We start from the raw sequence: 22286 nt of genomic DNA, 5'->3' as shown, positions 1-22286 counted from the left end.
GGCTTCATCTCAGGGCCGATGGGAAAAGGAACTTTTCTCAGTATATTTTACATTTTATTTCTCATTATTTTAGAACTTTATTTTGATATATTTTATTTTACTAGTGCCAAATTTATTTTTTATAATTTACTTGTTTACTTTCATTTTGTGATATTTTGATTTTAGTTTGTCAGATCAAATGCACATTTGACCAGTCTTGTAAATTATCACTTTTTACTAGATGTGGAAAAAAGTGCAACAATTGACTCCAACGTTATTTTAATATTCATGACTATATTTGAATGCATACCTTTTATTATGCATAATAATTATTAAATGTGTAATTTATATGTACATTGTTTTGTATAGGTGAAACCTTTCCAAAATGTATAAATCATTAAAGATGATTAAAAACATTATTTTCCATGTGTAATATAATTAGGAAGTACAATAAGATCCTGCTTTAACAATGTTATCAAATGATCAGTCTAATTCGTTAAAAAACCAAAGGACTTGAAGTAAAAAGAAATGACTAACACTGTTTGATTAATTTTAAACACTAAGTTATAAATGCAGACGCGATCGGTGCCATTAGCGCTCAGTCTGTGCTGCTAGGCTCCGCCCCCTCTGTGATGGACGCAGTGGGCGGGGCGCTGTTCTCCAGCCTGACTGGGGAACACGGACCCGCTGATCTGTTTCACACCACAGGAAGAGAAGAGAAGGAGATTGTTTCTGCACAAAACGTGTGTTGTGTTTCACTGGGAGCGACAACACCCGAGATCAAAGCGTGATGAACTATTACGGAGCGGATATTGCCTTAACCTGCTGGGCTGAGGGCCGACCTCCTGGCGAGAGTGCGAGAGTCGCATGCGAGGGAGAGGAGGAAATCATACTGGGATTTATACAGTAGTGTCTGGTGGAGGAAGGATGACGGGAGCGATTGCTAATTACCGACAGCTGAGTACGATTGAGCGTGGTTGTTGTCACCCCTCCCGAACTTTCGTTATAAACTCCATTCATGAAATTCAAGTATTTTAAAGGGTTAATTATAAAGTAAAAAACGTACAATGTACACAAACATTCTAAGCTGATCACCCGTTTCTTAATGATCTAATCCCGTTTTTTATAGCGTTTAAAGTCATGCAATGTTCCAAGCTGGGACACTTCACTGTATCATATTGTAACGCCCTCGCCTGGTGGTGAGGAGGAAGCGCCCCTAGGTGCTCGTAGTACCGCTGGGCATGCTGGGAGTGGCAGCCGGGGAGAGTCTGAGGGTCAGCACGATGACCAGCGGCTGACCCTACCTGTGTAAATAATGTCCTAGTAGTTCTAGTGCCCTGTGTAGTCTTATAAAAGTATAGCGTGTTGTTAAGTAATTACCACCCTAAAGATATGTACTGTACGTGTTCCGTCAGTCTCCTCATGTGCATGTAGATCCTGTGTTTGGTTTTGTGTGGTTGTTAATGAATAAAGCTAGCGCATGGTTTGTTAATCGCGTCTCCACTGGTCCTTTGTTCTGAAAAGAACCTGTAAACGCTACATTGGTGTCAGAAGCGGGCAGGATGGACAAATCGTGGCAGACACTACCCGATTCTGTTAAGCGCCGGCTGACGCTGAAAGAAACAGAACCCATCGGCAGCGCACATAGGGAGCCTGAGCAACTCCTGGGTGCGACAGGTGGCCACAGCCCTTACCAGGGCTACCCAGTAGTGGTCCCGCCGGTAGAATTCGGGCAACTGGCCGCTACTCCTGGTCAGCGGGCACCCCAGAGAGAGGATACTCTCCCTGCCGGAGCCGATCAGTGATTCCCACACCTATCGGCGCGGGTGCGACCAGGTCGCTACAATGGTGAAGCACCTTGGGAAACCTACGAGGCGCAGTTCCGGCTCGCGGCCTGGACGAATGGCTGGAGCCGGGCGGAGATGGCCGGCCATCTGGCGGCGGCGCTGGAAGGAGCGGCCTGCCAGGTGCTCCTGGACGTCCCGGAGGAGGACAGAGGCGAATACACGGCGCTGGCAGCAGCTCTCCAGCTGTGCTTCGGTGTGGAGGAGGCGCCGGACTTGATGCTGGAGAGGCTGGCCCTGCGGCGGCGCCGACCAGGAGAGCGTCTGGGCCCGGTTGCCGCTGATGTTACGTTCCTCGCCCGCCGAGGATACTCAGCTTTTCCTCGGGAGGGGCAGCGGGAGATGTCTCTCCAGGCCTTTCTCAAGGCCCTCTCACCCGAGGAGCTGCGGCGCCACGTGCAGCTGGCCGTGCCAACATCACTGGAGCAGGCCTTGGCCCTTGCTACACGGGCTGAGGTCGTGTTCGGGGTGGCTAGAAGCACCAGCAGACGCAGTGCACCCTGCCGGCTGACCGAGGCGGAGACGGAGGAATCCAGCGAGGGGGAAGAGGAGCCAGCCAGTGCAGCGACCCCCGCGGAACAGCCCCGCACGCTGATTTGCAACCGCTGCGGGAAGAGGGGACACCGAGCCCGGTTCTGCCAGGCACCCGAACCTCGCACTCCTCGATCGGCGTCGGGAAACGGGAACGGGGCGGCTCTGCGCGGGGAAGGCCGCCCCTTGAACACCTCAACCCCCGCTCCGGGGAGCGCTGTTAAGACCGGCGCCCCTCACGCCACTGTGGGGCGAGTCGGCTCTAGCCGGGGCCTGTACCTCCACTGCCAAATCGAGGACCAACCCTGCCTGGCCCTACTCGACACCGGTTCATCGGTAACCCTACTCCGGCCGGGCGTCCTCCCCGACGACGAGGGCACCAACCCAGCAAGATGGGAGGCCTCCAGCCTGCGGCTGAAGACCGTGACGGACAGCTCGCTGCAGTCAGGGGGAAACAGGTGCTTGCCTTCCGTCTAGGTGCAGCGACGGTGAGCCACCCCTGGACCTACTGCAGCGAGTGGGGGCCAGTTTGGACTTGAGCCGGCAGGAGTTGGTGTGGCAGGGGGAGCGACTTCGCCTGGTGGAGGGCAGGCCCGGCGAAGGCCGAGGGACGCGGGCTTGCCGGAGCCGGGGGAAAAAGAGGCAGTGGCGGCGGCGGCGGCAGTCGCCGGGGCAGACCAGGCCTGCGAGCCGGGGAGCGAGCGTGCCGGATCCTGCCCCCGAGTCAGCCGGGGTGCCAGACAAGGCGGCGGGGGCTGAGTGTTGCGTGGAAGCGAGGTGCGCCGTGAGGACCTCTACCAGCGGAGCTGCGAGGGCCTCAATCAGGACCAGCGGCAGCGGCTCCAGGAGCTACTCGCCCAGAACGAGGATCTCTTTGCGGCGAGAGATGAGGACTGCACCCGCACTGCCCTGGTCCAACACGAAATCAAAACCCGGCTACGCTCAACCCATCCGCATCCCACCGGGACGCATGGTTCACACCAAGCGCAGCTTTCTGGGGTTGGCCTCGTACTACTGGAGGATCGTCCGGGACTTTGCCAGCATCGCTACCCTGCTGCACCGCCGTTTCGACTGGGACTCGGGCTGTGAGACGGCCTTCGGCCGGTTGTGTGAAGCTCTGGTGGGGGCCCCCGTGCTGGCCTACCCCGACCCGTGGTTACCGTATGTTCTCGATACCGACGCAAGTAACTCGGGGGTGGGTGCAGTGTTGGCGCAGGAGGGGCCAGACGGGGAGCGCGTAGTGGCCTACTATAGTCCGGCTTTGACTAGGGCTGAACGGAACTACTGCGTGACCCGTCGCGAGCTGCTGGCGGTGATGGCGGCGGTCCACCACTTCAGGCCGTACCTGTTCGGGACCCGGTTCCGGCTGAGGACCGACCATGCATCCCTCACCTGGCTGCTCCACTTTAAGGAGCCGGAGGGGCAGATGGTGCGATGGATAGAGATCCTGCAGGAGTACGACTTCACTGTCGTGCACCGTCCGGAGTCTCGCCATCTCAATGCCGACGCTGTCTCGCCGTGCCCCTGCGAGGCCGCGGACTGCCACCACTGCGCCTGGCGGGAGCAGCGCTGCAGGGGCCTGCCTTCTAGCCCGGGGACTAGGTTTGGGGGTACAGCCAGCGCCGCCACAAAGGCCTCAGCCCTAAGCTGGTGCCGTCGTGGGAGGGGCCCGCTGAGGTACTCGGGGTGGTGGGCGAGGTCTGCTACCGTGTCCGATTGCGAACACGGGGGAGAGTGGTGGTCCTGCACCGAGACCGCCTGGCCCCCTACCGGGCCCGGGAGGAGGAGCCGTGTGGGGAGGCTCTAGAGGAGCAGCCGGGGCTGGGCCGGCCGATAGTGGGGCGTCTGTGGGTCGCCAGCCGTCACCGCGGTGCAGCGGTCGCTCACTCAGGGTTCCACAGCAGTTAGCCGAGTACGAGTACAGCCTGAGGGGGGTGTTCGACGTCGGCGAGACGCCAGACGCTTCAGGTGGGGGCAGTGTAACGCCCTCGCCTGGTGGTGAGGAGGAAGCGCCCCTAGGCGCTAATAGTACCGCTGGGCAGGCTAGGAGTTGTAGATGGGGAGAGTCTGAGGGACCTTACCTGTGTAAATAATGTCAAAGTAGTTCTAGTGTCTTGTGTAGTCTTATAAGAGTATAGCGTGTTGTTAAGTAATTACCACCCTAAAGATGTGTACGTGTTCCGTCAGTCTCCTCATGTGAGTGTAGATCCTGTGTTTGGTTTTGTGTGGTTGTTAATGAATAAAGCTAGCGCTTGGTTTGTTAATCGCGTCTCCACTGGTCCTTTGTTCTGAAAAAAACCTGTAAACGCTACAATATTTTCAATTTCTTTTTTTAAAACTTAAAAAAATCGTTTGCCCAGCAAGATTTTAATTTTGCACGGTAACGATATATATCACGATATAGATTGTTTTCTCATCATTTCAATAGAACATGCTTTAAAAGGAGTACAACTTTTTTATTGCCTGGAGTTAGCTTTTAGGTTATTATTAACTGTTGGTTAGCTACCGTGTTGTTCCTTTAGTATTTTTGAAATTTCACACTGAACTGAAGTGCATGTCGAACAGTTTAAGCACATTTTTATTTTGCAGAACTGAAACAATACAATAAACTTATGAACATGAATTAAATAAGTAAATATGTAATACTTCAAGTAAAATTCTTATCGACTTAAATTTGTAATACTTCTTAAAACAAAATAAAGTAAAAAAATAAGATAAAAACTCTTCAGGCATTAAAGTAATAACCCCTCCAGTATTCAAACGGCTGCTTCGTGTCCACATGGAAGCCCGCGTGGTGAATGACTCGGGCAGCAATGTCTTTTCACCCCGACACGAGAGCTGCTGGACTCGCACCCCTGTTCCGTCTTGAGCGGATGGAAGAGGGCGCTTGTACTACCGCCTCTGGCTAAAATTGCCGCCCGACAGAATTGGCAGAAAACCGGTTTCTGCTCGCGGTCTGACTTTTTAAATCCGCGCCATTTCCAAACGACCGATGAAGCGCCCTCCTTCTCAACAATTCCGTATCTTGTGGCCGGCTCGCTAGCGCTGCCTTTCTGCATTTCTCCGCGTTTTCCGTTTGTTAGTGTTCGCAGACCGGCCCGGCGAACAGGTGTTTGTTTTCAGGGAAAGGGAAGAGGACTCCCGCGTGTTTATATTGGACGCCATGACCTCAGACGCGTCATAAACCGGACGTCTGAACCACCGAAGATCAATCATTCTGAACCTATCCGATTTCCAAATATCAGCAAGATGAACATTTTCAGAATTAGAGAATTGGAGCTAAAATATGGCAGAATTGTAAACTATGACGGTGCTGGTGGCGCAATCTGTGTAAACATCAAAATCCATTCTCTACCGGTATAAACGGTTTAGCCAAATCCATATCGGACACATGTTTCTACCGGTATACCAACTGTACGGGTTATACTGCCCACCACTGTTTCAGTCCCCTCTCATCCAGCTCAAAATCTCTTTCAGCTTCTCCCCTCTGGAAAACATTTCAAATCCTTCCTCTCAAGGACTGCCCGTTTCAACCTCAGCTTCTATCCCACTGCCAGACGAACTGTGAATTCACGTTGAACTCTGACATTTAGTTGTATAATGATGCTGTTACATGGAAAGTTGTTTACATATGTGACAATGTTTGTCTTCTGTCCTATTTGAATTTGTACTGTATATGTTGTTTGTATGTCTCATCTGTGTTCTTTGCTGTACCGAAAGCCAATTCCACCAACTACTGTTGTGTGGCAATAAAGAATAATGAATGAATGAGTCCCTGAGGCGTACCGTCCAATATTTTGAAAGAGTGAAAAAACAAGCTTGCATGAGAGAAAAGGGCGCAGTGAACTGCGCAGAGTAGCTGACGTTGACCAAAAGCTAAAGTTGCTTAAAGAATTTAAAATCCGTCTGACTACTGCAGATCTCATGTAATTGAGCAGAAAGTCACCGTGCTCTTATAAGCGGTTCTGTTAGCAGAGTTTGAGATAACACACTGCACCCCTTTGAATGGATTTTTATCACCTTTATTACCTTTGCCTGTCTGGGGTGTGGGGCTGTATCTCTTCCTCAGTTTAAAGTCTGATACGTCCGCAGTAAACCGAGAGACTAAAACCCACTATCGATAAAACATCTGCTTTGCGGCACTTCTCAAACTGCTCCAAAGTCGGGCGCAGAGTATCATCCTCTAAACTGAAAGCCACAATGGACTCCACAATCACCCATAATATTCAATTCAATTCAATTTATTTTATATAGCGCCTTTCACAACAAGGTTGCCCCAAGGTGCTTAACAATGCAAGTAACCATGCATGTTGTAAATACAGAACAGAAGACCAGAAGACAACGGAGGAGAGGAACCCAAAACTCCTTAGTTAGGAAAAGAAAAACCTCTGGGGGTCCAAGGTCAACTGGCTGCCCAACCCCTCTGGGCATGCTAACATTATACAATTCAAAAAGGAAATAAATAAATGAGAGCATTAATCCATCCATCATGTCTTCTGTATGTCAGTATTACAGACTGCAGTACCGTAATATCTGTAATACAAAGGACCACCACAAACTAAAACAAGCCCAAGAGCAGCACGCGTGAACCAAGGAAAAAATATCAGCTCCACAAAACAAGTCCCCAAACATGCTACATCCCCACTATATTAACAGCAAGGTGAAAGTGGGGAGGTGATTTTTATATTTTTTTAAAGAAAATTAAAAATAAGAAACAATGACATGCCCCTGCCTAACTTTATTGCATGGCTTTAAAAGCCATAAAACATTTTTAGATAGTTAAACACCACTTATGCATGAAAAGCAGCTGATTTTTTTTCCTCGTGATCAGCTTAGAATCTTTGTGAGCGCCGTAAATTAAAATAAGACTGCCAATGCAACACGAAACGTATACACAAAAATCACATTCTTCTCTAAAACCAGGAATGACTTGGCTAAAGCTGCGTCAGTGACAATCGGGAAGGTGTACTGATGGAGAGTGGAAGTACAGCCCGCTTCCCTCCCCCACTGTAAGGTGGTAATGCGCTGGCTGGCACGAAACAGCCCTGCTTTCCGGGTCTCCTGGTTCATTCATCAAGCTGTTACTTACAGACCTGCTGACCTGCTTCACACCACAAGAAGAGAGGACAATGTGATTCTTTCTGTAGAAAACACATTGTTATGTTTACAAAATTAAAGTGTTTTAAAAGTTTAATTAAAAAGTACAAAAACACTTAAGATCATAAGCTGATCATGAGAAAGAAAAATCACCTGTTTATCGCACATAAAAAGTTGTTTTAACTATTGTTTTTTATAGCTTTTTAAGTCATGCAATGTCTGATTTAGGAAGGGACATGTTCTTGTTTCTTATTTTGGATTTTCTTTACAACATTAAAAGAATCAGTTGCCCATTGTGCCATACAGTGTGATGTTACATTTTTTATGTTTTTAAGACACTTAAGAACACTTAGACTGATGCATAAAAATGTAGCACAATGCATTCTCACGTTATGAACTCGTTTACACCTGGGATCCACTTAATTCACACTAAGGTTTCTAAAAAGGCAACCTGGTACTAGATATTGTTTAAATAAAAGTTGTGAAAATCGCGATCTTTAAAATGCCTGTGCTTTGAAGGTTCTGTGTTACTGACATCAGAAACTTGTCTTATAAACAGGCATTTTAATTAGAAAGCAGAGGTAATGAAAAACGGAAAAACTGAAAAAAATACAAGAAATTTGAAATGATCATTTATTATTAATACATTAATATTGTTTATAATGATCAGATATATTATTATAGTTTTAGTGGCCTTTTTAATACCACTTTGTTATTCCCGATTATAATTACAAGGTATATGATTTCGTTTTAAGGCTTGTTGTAAAGGCTTGTGTTAAACTGCCCTACTGGGATGAATAAAGTATTTTGAATTGAACTTAATTAAACCGGTGGAACAGGTTTGTACTCCCACTGTTGACAGTATTCACATTTGCTCATTCATGTTTTTATTTTATTATTAATATCATTTAACACTGAATACACTGTGATATACAAAAAAATAATTTAAAATGTTAATATAGTCTCCATAATATTTATTGTTTTATTTTTTTAAAAGTGGACTACGGTATTACTACCTGATTTATATATCTTATTTAGATCTTTAAATTAATATCGTTATTAATTTCTTTAGTTACGCGATTCCATATTACATTCCCTTTTAAACTGATTCTAAAAGGTACACATTTTTTACTGTAATAATAACAGCAAGCATGCATAGAAAAGGTTAAAACATTATAGCTTTTACAAAGTATATAAACTTAATATAGCCAGAACGAGCACGTCAAAACTTTTCCAGAATATCCACCGTAAGTGACCGTATTAAAGACTTTGATGCATAAAATGTTTATGAAGAAAGTGGAATACTGTTGTGTACTTTGTATTTAAGCAACCATTACCAGCCATATACAGTATGTATAATATATTTATATTCTTAAATTAACAACTACTTACATCTCAGCCTTTCTCGACAGCCTCATGAGACCGCTGGTTGAAGATCTTCCCTCATACATCAAAGACACCAACCACGCGCTCCAACTTTTCAATGATTTCCAATTTCAGGGTACCGAATGCCACATTTTTACCATGGACATCACATCTCTGTACACCGTCATTCCCCATAATGACGGCCTTACAGCACTCAAGCACACGCTGGACAAACGCACAGTGCTTGATCCACCCACCCACACCCTGGTACGCCTTGCAGAATTGGTCCTCACACTGAACGTATTCTCTTTCAATAATCTTTTTTACCAACAGGTCAGTGGAGTTGCCATGGGCACCAGAATGGGACCCAGCTATGCCAACATTTTTGTCGGCTGGGTAGAAGAACGCTTCTTCGCCTCCTACACTGGCTATGTCCCTGACCTCTACAAACGATATATTGATGACTGCGTCGGTGCCGCCACATGCTCCAACGATCAGCTTGAGTTCTTCCTGCACCATTTCACCAACTTCCACCCGTCCCTCAAATATACGGTTAACATATCTTCCACCACTCTTCCGTTTCTAGACATCCACCTGTCTATCAACTACCCCCGACTGTCTACTTCAGTTTATTACAAACCCACGGATTCACACAGCTACCTCCTGTACAGCTCATTTCACCCCAACCACACTAAAAACTCTCTTCCCTTTTCACAGTTCCTTAGGTTACGACGACTATGCAGCGACGACATCGACTTCGAGAACCAAGCCCTCGAAATGTACTCATTTTTTATCAACAGAGGATATCCCAGCAGTGTGATTGACAGGGCCCTTGCCCGAGCCAAAAACACCCCCCGGACCATCAACCCGATCAGGAACTCCCGCCGTAACAACCGCATTCCCTTGGTGCTTCCTTACCACCCTAACACTTCCTATCCCCAGGACCATTAACCAGAACTTTTCCATCCTACAGGATGATCCCTCCATTGGGGCCCTCTTTTCTGATCGCCCTATCATCTCATATCGCCGACCACCTAATCTGCGTAACCTCCTTGTTCACAGCTCCCTTGACCGCCCTCAACAACCATCCACACCAGGCACTTTCCCTTGCAACAGAGCTCGCTGTATCACCTGCAAGTACACAGCCACCACCACACTCATTCAAGGCCCCTCAGGACAATTCCGGATCACTCAGACAGCATCTTGTACCTCCAGCAACCTTATTTACTGTATCTCTTGCAGTAAATGCCCAGCCATCTACATTGGAGAAACAGGAAGGAGACTCGGAGACCGCTTCAGAGAACACGTCAGGGCTGTGAAGATTAAAGATCTCTCCAAGCCTATTGTTTCTCATTTCACCTCTGACGGCCACGACCACACTAATCTCTCCGTCTGTGTTCTCAAAGATGGTTTTCCGAACTCATACATCAGAAAGACCACCGAAACTAAAATTATTCTGCAGTTAGGATCTCACATAAAGGCACACTGACAACTAGATGAAACGTTGCATTTACATTTTTGAAACTATACATTTTTTATTCTACTCAGTGTTCCACAAATCGGCCCATCTGACACATGATCCTTTCAGCTGATAATTCAATTACTAAAATAATAGTAAGAACATGACTGGAGTGTATCAAGTCAATTCCACACGGAGAGATTTAGCCCTCTGGCTTGAGTGCAATATAAATCCCGAAAGTGAATCCCAGCAGGACTGACCTCCCCATGGCCCCGCCCCCTCTTTAGATACTGTGCGCAGTCATGCCTCGACCAAGTCCCCACAGACACCAATGGAAACACAGAGCAAACCGCTCATCTCCACCTTCTTACAATATTTCACTGATCTGTCACAAATCCACGTTTGGATTAGGTGAGTCATTGTAACTAGACTAATGGTTACTAAGAGTTCGGTAACTAATCACCCAACTCGTCGATTGTCACTGTAGCTAATTGCCTTAATGAATTAAAGACTTGGATATGTGAAAACCTTTTGTCACTCAACTCTGATAAAACTGAGCTTCTGCTGTTTGGAGGCAACAGTGCAGATACGACTGCTATAACCTCAGCACTCAACTCTGAGGGTTTAAAAGTTTGCTTCAAAGATTTGGCATGTAATCTAGGCGTAATTTTAGACACAAGACTCTCATTTAACTCTCATGTCAATACAGTATCGAAGGTATGCTTCCTACAGTTAAGAAACATTGCAAAACGAAGGCATTTTCTCTACACTCAAGACACAGAGAAACTAATACATGCTTTTGTATACAGAAGATCAGATTACTATAATGCCCTGCTATCAGGGAGCACCTATCACACTTTCCACACCTTATAGCGAATTCAAAACGCGGTTTTGTGTATTTGTCACTAGGAGCAGAAAGTACGACAACACCTATACTTAGCTCTCTCCATTGGCTTCCTGTCAGGTACAGGGCAGACCTCAAAATTCTTTTACTTATAAGGCTCTCAGAGGTCAGGTGCCTGTCTGATTAATGGAGCTGATTAATGTTAATGATTAATCCACATATTAATAAAATAACAGCTGGCGGTAAAGCCTTCAGCTACAGGGCCCCTAGTTTATGGAACAGTCTGCCAGCCTACGTACGGGATGCCAAGTCAATCTCAGGACTTAAATCCCGACTGAAAACCTATGACTTCAGCCCAGCCTACTCACACCTTACATCATAGCCCGCTGGAGCTATGGCTGCTGGTGCTGCTGTACATGCCATTGTGTGTCTCTGTGTTGGCCCACCAGGTAGATACATCTGTTCTGACCAGACTATCCTATTCTCCTCCCCACATGTCCGGATGGCGCCCAGGCTGGGGACCATCTGAGTCAGATGCTGCATCAGTGCCATGGATCTAAGGGGGACATCGTGAGTATAGCTATCATTTAGGGAGGATTTGCTGGTCTACAGGGATCTGCATGGAGTACTGTCACACAGAGGGACATGATGGAAGGTTTAATACTACACACTTGGACCCCCAGAGGTTTTTCTTCTCCTTACTGAGGAGTTTTGGGTTCCTCTCCTCTGTTGTGTTTTGGCCTCTTCTCTTTCTGTACTGTAACACGTAGTGCGAATTACGGGGGAGCTAGGGGGAGCTTAGCTCCCTTGAATAAGACACGAGCTCCCCTGAAGAAACCATTTGCGAAATTTTGGGGGTCACTAAAATATGGAAACTGTCAATTTAAAAAAAATCCTATTTATACAGTATGGGTCAATTTTTCCAGTATAGACTACATTTGAGTTTCTGTTTTGAGTGTGTTGCTACCAAAGAAATACCTAAGCAATTGAATACTATTACCGATCAAGGCATGGTGGTGCTGTTACAAAAGTAGGCAACGTTCCTTTTCAAGTGACAAACAGACAAGCTAACAAGTCACTCTTGGTTATGTCTTCTCAAAACAAAAAGGCGCACAGTAAATATGCAGAGAAACTTTCCAATGACGTTCAGTTTTCAATACATATATAAAAAATTCAGTTTTCTATATATATTTCTGAAAAGCGGCGATAATGCCCAAGAGAAGACAGGGAACTTTACTCGCTAATTTTGGGTTAACAAAACAACCTAAACTGCGCGATCTGACTGTTGCTGCTAGCGGCTGGGGACATGGACAATGTATTTTTGGACATCACAGAGCTGACGGATGGCAGAGACACAGAATCAATCTACATTTGCCTGAGAGGGAGCCTTACTAACGTGGGTTTGGATGATGAGTTCTTGAAGAAATATCTCATCAGCATAGCCACTGACGGGGCTGCAGTGCTCAATGGTAAATCCTCTGGACTAACTGCTAGGCTAAAGCTTGACTTTCCTAAAGTGCAGTCCATACACTGTCTGGCACATCGCCATGAACTGGCAGTACAAGACGCTCTCAAAGAAGTGGCTGGGTGTAACCATTTCGAATTCTTTATCGCAAAACTATATTCACTTTATCACCAATCGACTAAGAACGCTCGGATACTCGAGAAAGCAGCCGCAGACCTAAATGTGCAGATTTTGAAAATTGGCCAGATTTTAAATATTAGTGGCAAGCAGTTTTAATACCGTGAAAGCAGTATGGAAAGCATTCCCTGCATTAGCACACCATTTTCAAACAGCAAGCGAGGGAGGATGCATCACGCAGTGCCACTGAGAGACAGAAACACAAGGGACTACACAAACGCGTCACTAACTCCTCATCTGTTGCTGATTTGGCATCTATGAAAGACGCTCTCCGTGAGCTGCTGGGCCTCTCCCTGAAACTCCAAAACACAGACACATCTCTGGTGGACTCCAGTTGCCACATTCAGCAGATCTTCGATATCTTGACAGCCAAGAAAGACACCGGCGGTCAATCTGCAGTGAAGGCCCAGCAGCGCTCGTCACTGGGCGTGTTTAAAGATGTTGACATCTCAGAGAGTACAGGAAAGATAAACTGGCTCCAGTTCTATCAGTCTGTGATCAGTAGCCTTACAAAGCGACTCTGATTCTGAATAAGTCCAGATGCTGAAACCGCTGGATAAGGGCTTCTGGCCACAGGATCGTGATGTCTTAATTCTTTACGGGGAAGGTAAAGTTGGTGCGCTTGGTAAAGCACTGGGCGAACCCGTCCGAGAGGCAGTGGAGGAATTCCGCGACTGGAAATTACAAGGCAAAGCATCAGGACAGACGCTGGGAAAACTCCACAGCAGGCCGGACGTGCCTCACCACCTCAGCCGACTGTGAGCGGGGGTTCTCTGCCTTGAGTGACACTTAGAGAAAACGAAGCCTCTCCTCTCTTCTTTTTGTTGATCCGAATGGACCTCCTTTGGAGAGATTCGATCCCTGCCTCTTGTATCATCTTGGAGTAAAGCAGGCCACCTCATGGGCAACAGGATGGACACCACAGACAGCTGAGTCCAGACCTCTGTGGACACTTCTATTGTAAGGTAAGAGTAACTCCTGTTAAACTATAACTATATAATCCAGTGCTCACTTTGTATACGCTAGCTGACTGGCCTTTCACACGTGATGTGTCCCCCCCCAAACCAGGGGTGAGCTCCCCCTGATGCCAAGATATCATTCGCACCCTGCAGTAACGTCATGTGTTGTCACACAGCTTTGTTTAGTGCCTTGGGGCAACCTTGTTGTGAAAGGCGCTATATAAAAATAAAATAAATTCAATTGAATTGAAATTGAATACAGGACAGCTTTTGTCCAAGTCATTTCTGTTTGAGGAGGTGCCAGTTACTGAAAGTAACGATTCACACACTTCAGACACCACTTTCCTTATTGCAAGCACTCCGAGTAGCCTACACAGTAAAAAACCACTCCAGTCACAAGGAATCACAGCCCTACCTGTGAACAGAGTGTGAGTTTCTTTTAACGCTGAGTTCCAGTATGATGAGCTGTATCAACAATGTGATTTGTGCCACAGAAAGTAGTGTTTGTGCTGCTTTTGTTCCTCAGATATATTGAACTGATGACTAAAGCTAGAATACAGCAATAGCTAGTCTGTATTTTACATTGTTTACATTTTTCTAATTTACTCATATTTTTAGCTGTGGATAAATATTTTTTCCTAAAACTAGATTACTCCAATTATTTCAAGCAAAAAAAATATCTGGTTAATTATGACATTTTTCTGTTATGTAGTATTCTTTTTTCCAACCTTTTTATAAAACGTATCTGGCGAATTCTGATCAGCTTCCCCAGCAGAATTTAGGTTTGACTGTAACTATAAATATCGTTTGCACCCTTTGTGTCATCAATGTGTCACTGTCAAGCTTAGTTCGGTTCTGAAGAGGTTCTGTAATTCTGTTTTTATCCTCACCTGCTTATCGACATTGATGCTCTGCAATGAACTGTTGAATTTAAAAGACCAGACAGTTGTGAAGACTTATTGTTCATGAGTCCAAATCACGTCCATATTAGCTCAACCCATCAGACAACACTGAGGACTGGATGGAAATATTACACCATCATGAGAGCTCTCCGCTGCTGACAGTCTCATCACACTCTGTTGGTAAAGGTGAGCTGCAGGGATCAGTGTGTGTGATCGGGAACAAATGGCAAATCTTTAATTAATCATTTAAATATTACATACAGATGAACCGCAATGTAACTGAAATCACAAATTGGAAATAAACTCTGCCTCCTTCTGTTATCTTGACACAGGTAGATTTCAGCTTGACTGGCTGAGCCACTTTCTGACACCCAGCCAACTGCAGTCTCAGACCAACATGAGTTACAGCCCAATGTTTTTCAGGAGGATGATTTCAGAAACACTGAGGAGATCAGCTTGAGTGTATTTCAGTTTAACACCATTATATTTATGTGTAGTGAACTTCATTGGGTCAGCATTATTTTGATACTAAGATTTCCATATGTTTTCCAAATTAATGTCTCCTTTTCCAAACCTTGGAAATGAATCAATTTTAAGAAAAGGATACAGCACATGTGTCAGGGATTGTGCTCTGCAAAAGGATGTACAGCCATTGTGAATTTTCACAGGTTCCACAATGCAAGAGCAGCTATTCTTAAGACACCGTCTGCCGCCTGTACCCAACACCAGCGGCTGAGTCTAGCAGTCCTACCTGGAGCTCAGGGCCTCTGGGATCCTGCAGAGGCAGTGGCAGCACATCCTCCACAAGCACACGAGTCAGGTGCTCTGCACTGCAGGGAGCTCTGGGCTGCAGCTACAGTGGGACAAGAAACAACAGGACACTGTTAGCAGCTCTTCCTCAAGACTCATCATGATGTAGACAGATGGAACTATACAACCTGTCACTATAGCTCTTTTAGAAAAAGCATGACCACAGGCCAGTCCTATTGCCATTATCAAGGTCTGAAAATACATCACATCATATATTTGTAATGTATTGTTTTAGACTTAGGAGTACTGCAGTTGATGCACCACATATTGATGTTAGGAAATGGCACTTATTGAAGTGGAGAAGACGGGGAGCTTTGTGAGAGTTATGTTCTCTGACTTCTCCAGTGCCTTTAACACCATCCATCCACCTTTACTGAGAGACAAGCTAAGGGCGGTGCAGGTGGACACTCCCCTGGTGTCCTGGATTATAGACTATCTGACCTGCAGGCCACAGTATGTACGGCTACAGAGCTGTGTGTCCGAACAGATTGTTAGCAGTACTGGGGCTCCACAGGGGACTGTCACCTTTTACACCTCTGACTTCAAGTACAACTCTGAGGCATGTCATCTGCAGAAGTTTTCAGATGACTCTGCAATTGTGGGGTGTATTAGAGAGGGGAGGGAGGAGGAATATAGGAGCTTGATTACCAACTTTGTGGAGTGGTGTCATCTTAACGATCTCCAGCTAAACACCAGCAAGACCAAAGAAATGGTCCTGGACTTTCGAAGGAATAAGTCTCTGCTGAACCCTGTTTCCATCCAGGGTGAGGCCATAGAGGGGGTGCAGTCCTACAAGTACTTAGGGGTACACCTGGATAATAAGCTGGAGTGGTCTGGTAACACTGACGCTTTGTAAAAGAAAGGCCAGAGCTGACTCTCAGGTCCTTTGATGTGTGGAACACTGCTACACGTTTTTTATGAATCAGTGGTGGCAGCGGCCATCTTCTACGCTGTTGTGTGCTGGGGCAGCAGCATCGTGACAAGAGATGCAAATAGGCTCAATAAACTCATCAAGAAGGCTGTTGGGGCTCTGTGTTGGGGCTGAGCCTTGACTCCCTGGAGCTGGAGGCTGAGAGGAGAATGCTGACCAAGCTCACAGCCATCATGAACAACGCCTCTCATCCGCTTCATGGGACTGTTACTGGGCAGCAGAGCACTTTTAACAACAGACTGCTCCAGCTACGGTGTTCAAGGGAACGTTTCCGCAGGTCTTTCCTCTCGGCGGCTGCTGTATAACCCTGCCCTAGGCTGGGACTGTTAGCCCTTCATTTGCTCGTCTATGGACAGTATGTTGCTCCATTGTACTTTTTGGACACTCAATCTGTATATACCTATGCACATTTTGCACATATTTTATTGTTTCTACAGTGACTATGATCATATTTTGCACACAACTATGTATTTATTTTTATTTATTTACTTTATATTTATTTTGTATTATTGTACATATTCTAATTTTTCTTCCATCCTAATGTCTGTTTTTTTTTTTGCTTCTCTTTGTCTGCTTTAACACATCAATTTCCCTTCGGGATCAATAAAGTCTAATCTATTTATCTTATTGCATCAAACATAACACCCATCTGCCTCAAGCACACTTAAAAATGTAACTGTGAAGAAATGGAAGCAGTGAAGGCAGTTTCATCAGGAAACAGTACCGCAGTGTGGAACAGGCGTGCAGGGCCTGCAGACAGACAGCTCGGCTCAGGGCATCACTGGGCTGCTTTTTAACAAACACCTGTGAAGAGATGGGAGAGAAATATAAACCCCACTTCCCTCCATCAAAAGACACCAGGACAGGGCCTGTGCTCATCTAGAGGCACAGCTGAGAGTCCCGAGACTGTGTGCAGCTGCAGCGAGGAAGAGAGCGAGGGCACCTCTCTCCCCTCTGATTTCTACTGACAATAAGGACTGTCAGAGCATCCGTGTGGGAAAACAACAGACAGGCGGCTGCGTCAGACACACTGACCATCATTGTCGCCAGGAGCTCGGCCTTGGCAGGGAAGCTGGGAGCTCCGGAGGGACTGGCGCTGCGCACTGCCTGTGCCATCATGCCCACACTGCGGCACAGGCTCAGTCTGACACTGGGCTCCTGCAGGGGGACACACAGCAGCTCACTCACTGACAGCCCAGGCAGGCCCTGCAAGGAGTGAAAAACTCACTGGAATAAATCCTGGCTGCTCACACCTTACAGAATGTACCAGCAGGTTAGTCAAGTCTGCAGAAAGCAGTTGTGAGGCTCACACTATGAGCTCTTCTGTTCTTAATAACAAATTTAAACATAAAAAACTTTACTGTGATCTTTAAATTTCCTTCCTCTCTGGTGGTCAAATGACCAGAAAAACTAGTTTTAGCTCAAGTCCTGGGTTGATTGCTGTGTGGAGTTTGCATGTTCTCCCTGGGTTTCCTCCAGGTGCTCCAGTTTATTCCCACAGTGCAGCAACATACTGGTAGGTTAACTGGCCTGTGGTAACATTAGCCTGGTGTGAGTGTCTGTGTGCCCTGTGAAGGACTAGCGTCCCGCCCGGGGTGTACCCCGCCTTGTGCTGTTGCTTGCTGGGATAGGCTCAGGCAGTACATGACCTGCACTGGATAAAGCAGTTAGAACACTGGTTTAATGTTTACTTTCCATTCATATGTTGTCAGTTTCTAGGATGACATATCTCTACAGTCAGTGACTTTCTGAAGAAGGTGGAAAATGCTTCTCTAGGGAAAAGTGCTTTGAAAATCTCCCATCTGTCCTCATACTTGTAGATGCTCCCCGTCTGTCCATCAGTCATGTAGAAAGGAATCACTGAGATTACGGTTGTCATGGCTGTCGTCAACAGCAGTAGAAGCCCTGAGTCTGTGTGAGGAGTGGGAACAGATCACCTCACCTCTCTCTCCACAGGATTCTCAAACCCTGCTTCTTTCACACTGTCCTGAAGCGCTTGTTTCACAGTCTCCTGCTGAGAGAGGTGCTGGGCAGCCGCACCGACACACTGGTACAGGAAGGCCTGTGTCACCGGAGAAGAGGACAGTGAGCACTGAGCTCAGGAGGCTGCTCTGTACAGCTGCACTGAGAGGACGTTAGCTGTGGATAGGGATGCTCCGATCGATCGGCCGCCGATCGATATCAGCCAATTTTCACTCCAACTGACTCGATCAGTGGTCTCTGAACTGACCAATCTCAAAAAACAATTTTGGAATGACTACATTTCCAACATTAGCTGCATACAGTAGCAACATGTCCCCGCCGGTCTGGCAGTTTTTCCACACTTCTATAAAAGATGAAGAATTTGCAGTTTGCAATACATGTGCAAAAGAAGTCGCTCGTGGGGGATCCTGGCTAGAACGTTCAACACCATGAACAGAGATTTGAGAACTCAACACCAAAAAGAATACGCAGAGTGTGAACAATTAGCAAGTGCAAGAGCTGCAGCGACACGCAAACCGACTCTCGCTCAGCCATCAATAACGGCAACACTTAAAACACTGGAGCCTTACAGCAGGCACAGCAAGACAGCCGAAAGAACTACGGGCAGGATCTCTGCAGGCGACGCATGAGGAGATTCTGAATGAAGATAAAACCGATGGTCGGGACAGGAATGACTCAACAGCATCAGAGATTAATCTCGACCTCAGTCAGCAACTCATCCCAAGAAGCGCAGAGCCAATGGCTTTCTGGAAGAGCAATCCAAGCCGTTTCCCTGCCTTGGCAGAAGCAGCTCAGGTCTGCCTTGGTGCTCCTTGTACGAGTGTGGACAGCGAGCGTCTATTCAGTACAGCAGCTCACATTTTCCATGAGAAGAGGAACAGATTGTATTCAACACACACACAGCTGCTGCTATTCATAAACAAGAATCTGCCCTCGATGATTAGTAAACAAGACGCTCAGTAGCTAAAGAGACTAATTATTCTGACTTGTTTCCTTTTGGTCATAGTCGGCTTGTTAAACATCCTATTGAACATTTTATTTATTTTATTTTATTAAAATTGTGGGTTGTGATTAAGACAAGCCTTTAATTTTATTTTAGCTGTTTTTTTGTTATTTCTATATATGTGCCAAATGTATATGTAATATTTTTAAAGGTTTTGTGTGCATGTTTGATGAGTAAAAAGTTTTTATTTTATTTTAAGTGATTATTTTATTTCTTTTAGTCAGGAGTGTTTATTTTATGGTAAATGAACAATAAGCCCACTACATATCACTGTGTTAATAAAAATAAACAAATTATACCAGTAGTCTAGTTTATTTTAATTGGAAAAAATAACCAGGGTAACACTTAGCCATGGGACATGAGGCGTGTACAGGGCTTATTGTAATGATTTTAACAGAAAAAAGCGTCCGATTCTAATGACAGGGAATCAGCCCTCAACAGCCTGATGGGAGCATCCCTAGCTGTGGAGACGACACACTGAAGCAGAGCACAGAGCGCAGAACCCTGAAGGGGCTCTCCCCTCTACTGCACAATCCAACACTGCTCACAGCTCACATCAACACAACAGCACACACGTATGAACCTAGCCTGAACAGACACACACCTTACAACATCTAATACACAGCCCATTACAGACACACCTGCTATGTCACTACGTCACAACACTAGGTGAGGAATAAGACTTTTAGTGAGTAAAAGTCCCAGCTTCTCATGTAGCTCAGCCTTCTGTGAGACTCACCTTCTCCTCAGAGGTGGAGCTGAGAGGGCAGAGCACTCTGACTGTGTCCTGAGTGAGCCTACAGGCCCACACCTCATCCGCCACTGTGCTCAGTGTGTTGGAGAGCAGCTGCAGACACACAGGGAAGGCAATCAGGTCCACAGCAGAATGAGCAAACACACCCACACACCACACTGGGCAGCTGAAATTACTGCACAGCTATGAGGACTGACAACGATTCTCTCTCGCTGCAGCACATTTCTGTGCTTTGTAAAGACAAAATATAAATCCTAAATGGGAAACACTGAACTAGAAAAGGCTACCGATGAAAAAGACTTGTGTGTTAAAGTTCCCACTTTGTGTGTGGAAAGTTCAGGAGAGGAAGCACAAGACAGCTGTTACTGCATCTGAATGATATGACATTACCTAGGAGAGGAAGAAGATCACTTTCCCTGTCTATACCCCCTCCTTCTCACTGTGTGTGTTATCAATCCCCACTCCACACGCTTCAGGAGAGCCAGCACACCCTCTCAGGAGCAGACACGCCGGAACTCTCCTTCCTCCGTGACGTCACTGCTGCGGGCCGGAGCAAACTCTCCCAGAGTGCTTTGCGGGAACTGAAGCCCATCGCCGCTGCAACCCGGACTCGCTGAGTCTGAAGGCAAAACCTCTCTTGAGAGCTTCGCTGTCAGTGTGTGAGACTGACACACTGCTGCTGGAAATACCTGCGGCCGGGAGCAGCAGAGACCCGTCGCGGAGCGGGGCTGCAGGTCTGCCCTCGGCTCTTCTCCGCAGTGACAGGAGGCAGAGAGAGCCGCGCCTCAGGAGCCCCACACGCCTCCACAGGGATCAGCCGCAGGGAGACGATCGCTCCTCCGACACACAGCCGCTCACAAATAACGGCTGCGCTCCTCTCGCGCCCTCAGCGGAGCGGGCAGCCGCGAGCCGGAGCCGGAGGAGGCGGAGACGCCGAGCGCGCGGACCTGCGACTCAGCCAATCAGAAGCCGCGATCAGCAGGGGGCGGGGCTGAATGATGAACAATAGTACAGTAGGAATATTTTAGATTAATTATTCACACAGTAATAACACAGGCGCCAGTGAAAATGCTTGTCAGATACACCTCAGTTCAGCATCCTTCCTTTCCTTAAAAGAGGTTTCAGTAACATGGCTGGGTAGCTTGTTCCACACTCCTACAATACTTTGTGTAAAGAACTCACTCCTGTCCTGACTGGTGAGTCATGTCCAGCTGTTTCCTGAAAGACGCCACTGTTGGGCAGCTTGTTCCACACTCCAACAATAACATTTCCATGTACTGGGACAGTTTCTTGAGAGACTCCTGTATCTTCCTTTCCAGTTTTAACACGCCGGCAATTCATGTTTGTAGTGAAAGGCTCGTCCCATTCTGGGAGATTTGAGTTGTATTTGTTTCTCCTGGGACCACTGTTCAGGATCCTATTTGAAATCTTCTTGCCTCATCTCTATTGATTTTAACACTTCATAAACTTTGTTAAATCGGACATGATTATGCTGAATCAGATGTTTTGTTCATTGATTGTTTTTTTGGTTTTATTGGAAAACGAGCACCATAATTAAAATAAATGGTAGGCAGTTTATTACCCCGTGTGCAATCAATACCTGTGATTTGAAATCAGGTATAGAATCAGGTCATTATGAGAAGGCTGTGGAGAAGGCTAACTCTGCATTGAGGAAGAATTTTAGCATTTACCTTTTCTAAAGTTTAAAAGATAGTGACTAGTTGGCTTTGAAAAATGCCATATTTTTTTACTTTTTGATATTAATGCTACAATAGCAGAATGTCTAGCTCATTTCACACCTTTTATTTATATACTTCCTTTTGTCTGTATACAAGGTAAAATTGCTCCTTAAGAAGAATGTGAATGTTTGTAGAGATAAAACAACTCCTAATATGGAAACTTAGAATGCGCTTTCCTGTGTGAATCTGCTGGATAAAACTCATTGCATTTATCATCTCGGTGGAGAGGTTACTCACAGATCTGTATGAGAGGCTGCTCTCAGATCTGTATGGTTATATTCTCCCCATGCGCATGAATAAAGGACTCTGCTTGACCACACCTAACCTGTGTGAAGACATTTCTTCTACAATTTCTAAACTTTTCTTCAACAGCATTCAACACAAAATGAAGCCCCTGAGCTGTCAACCTCTGAGAGAATCCAGAAGGATCCAGAGTGCTTTCTG

The 22286-nt window shown here is 46.2% G+C and overlaps 1 protein-coding gene and 2 pseudogenes across 2 annotated transcripts in view; 1 reads left to right on the top strand and 2 right to left on the bottom strand.

The window, feature by feature from the left end:
- LOC148639775 (uncharacterized) overlaps positions 1-5538 on the top strand; it is a 14063-nt pseudogene extending 8525 nt beyond the window's left edge.
- The window catches only part of LOC148639771 (fish-egg lectin pseudogene), a 61473-nt pseudogene that overhangs the window by 14940 nt on the left and 24247 nt on the right, over positions 1-22286 (bottom strand). The window lies entirely within an intron of this gene.
- Positions 4916-22286, bottom strand: part of LOC148639774 (uncharacterized) — a 21953-nt gene continuing 4582 nt past the window's right edge. The window contains exons 5-10 of the mRNA XM_088621597.1: positions 20774-20937; positions 20089-20286; positions 18306-18425; positions 17399-17521; positions 17088-17167; positions 4916-15475 (exon numbers count right to left, since the gene is read on the bottom strand). Of these exons, the coding sequence (XP_088477723.1) occupies positions 15439-15475; positions 17088-17167; positions 17399-17521; positions 18306-18425; positions 20089-20286; positions 20774-20937 (722 nt within the window). The 3' untranslated portion in view covers positions 4916-15438. The remainder of the gene's footprint in view (positions 15476-17087; positions 17168-17398; positions 17522-18305; positions 18426-20088; positions 20287-20773; positions 20938-22286) is intronic.

The sequence above is a fragment of the Lepisosteus platostomus genome, chromosome 26, assembly GCF_059453375.1.
Source record: "Lepisosteus platostomus isolate fLepPlt1 chromosome 26, fLepPlt1.hap1, whole genome shotgun sequence".
Taxonomy (NCBI): domain Eukaryota; kingdom Metazoa; phylum Chordata; class Actinopteri; order Semionotiformes; family Lepisosteidae; genus Lepisosteus; species Lepisosteus platostomus.
Note: the sequence above shows the minus strand (reverse complement) of the source record. Positions and strands in the feature narration are given on the sequence as shown.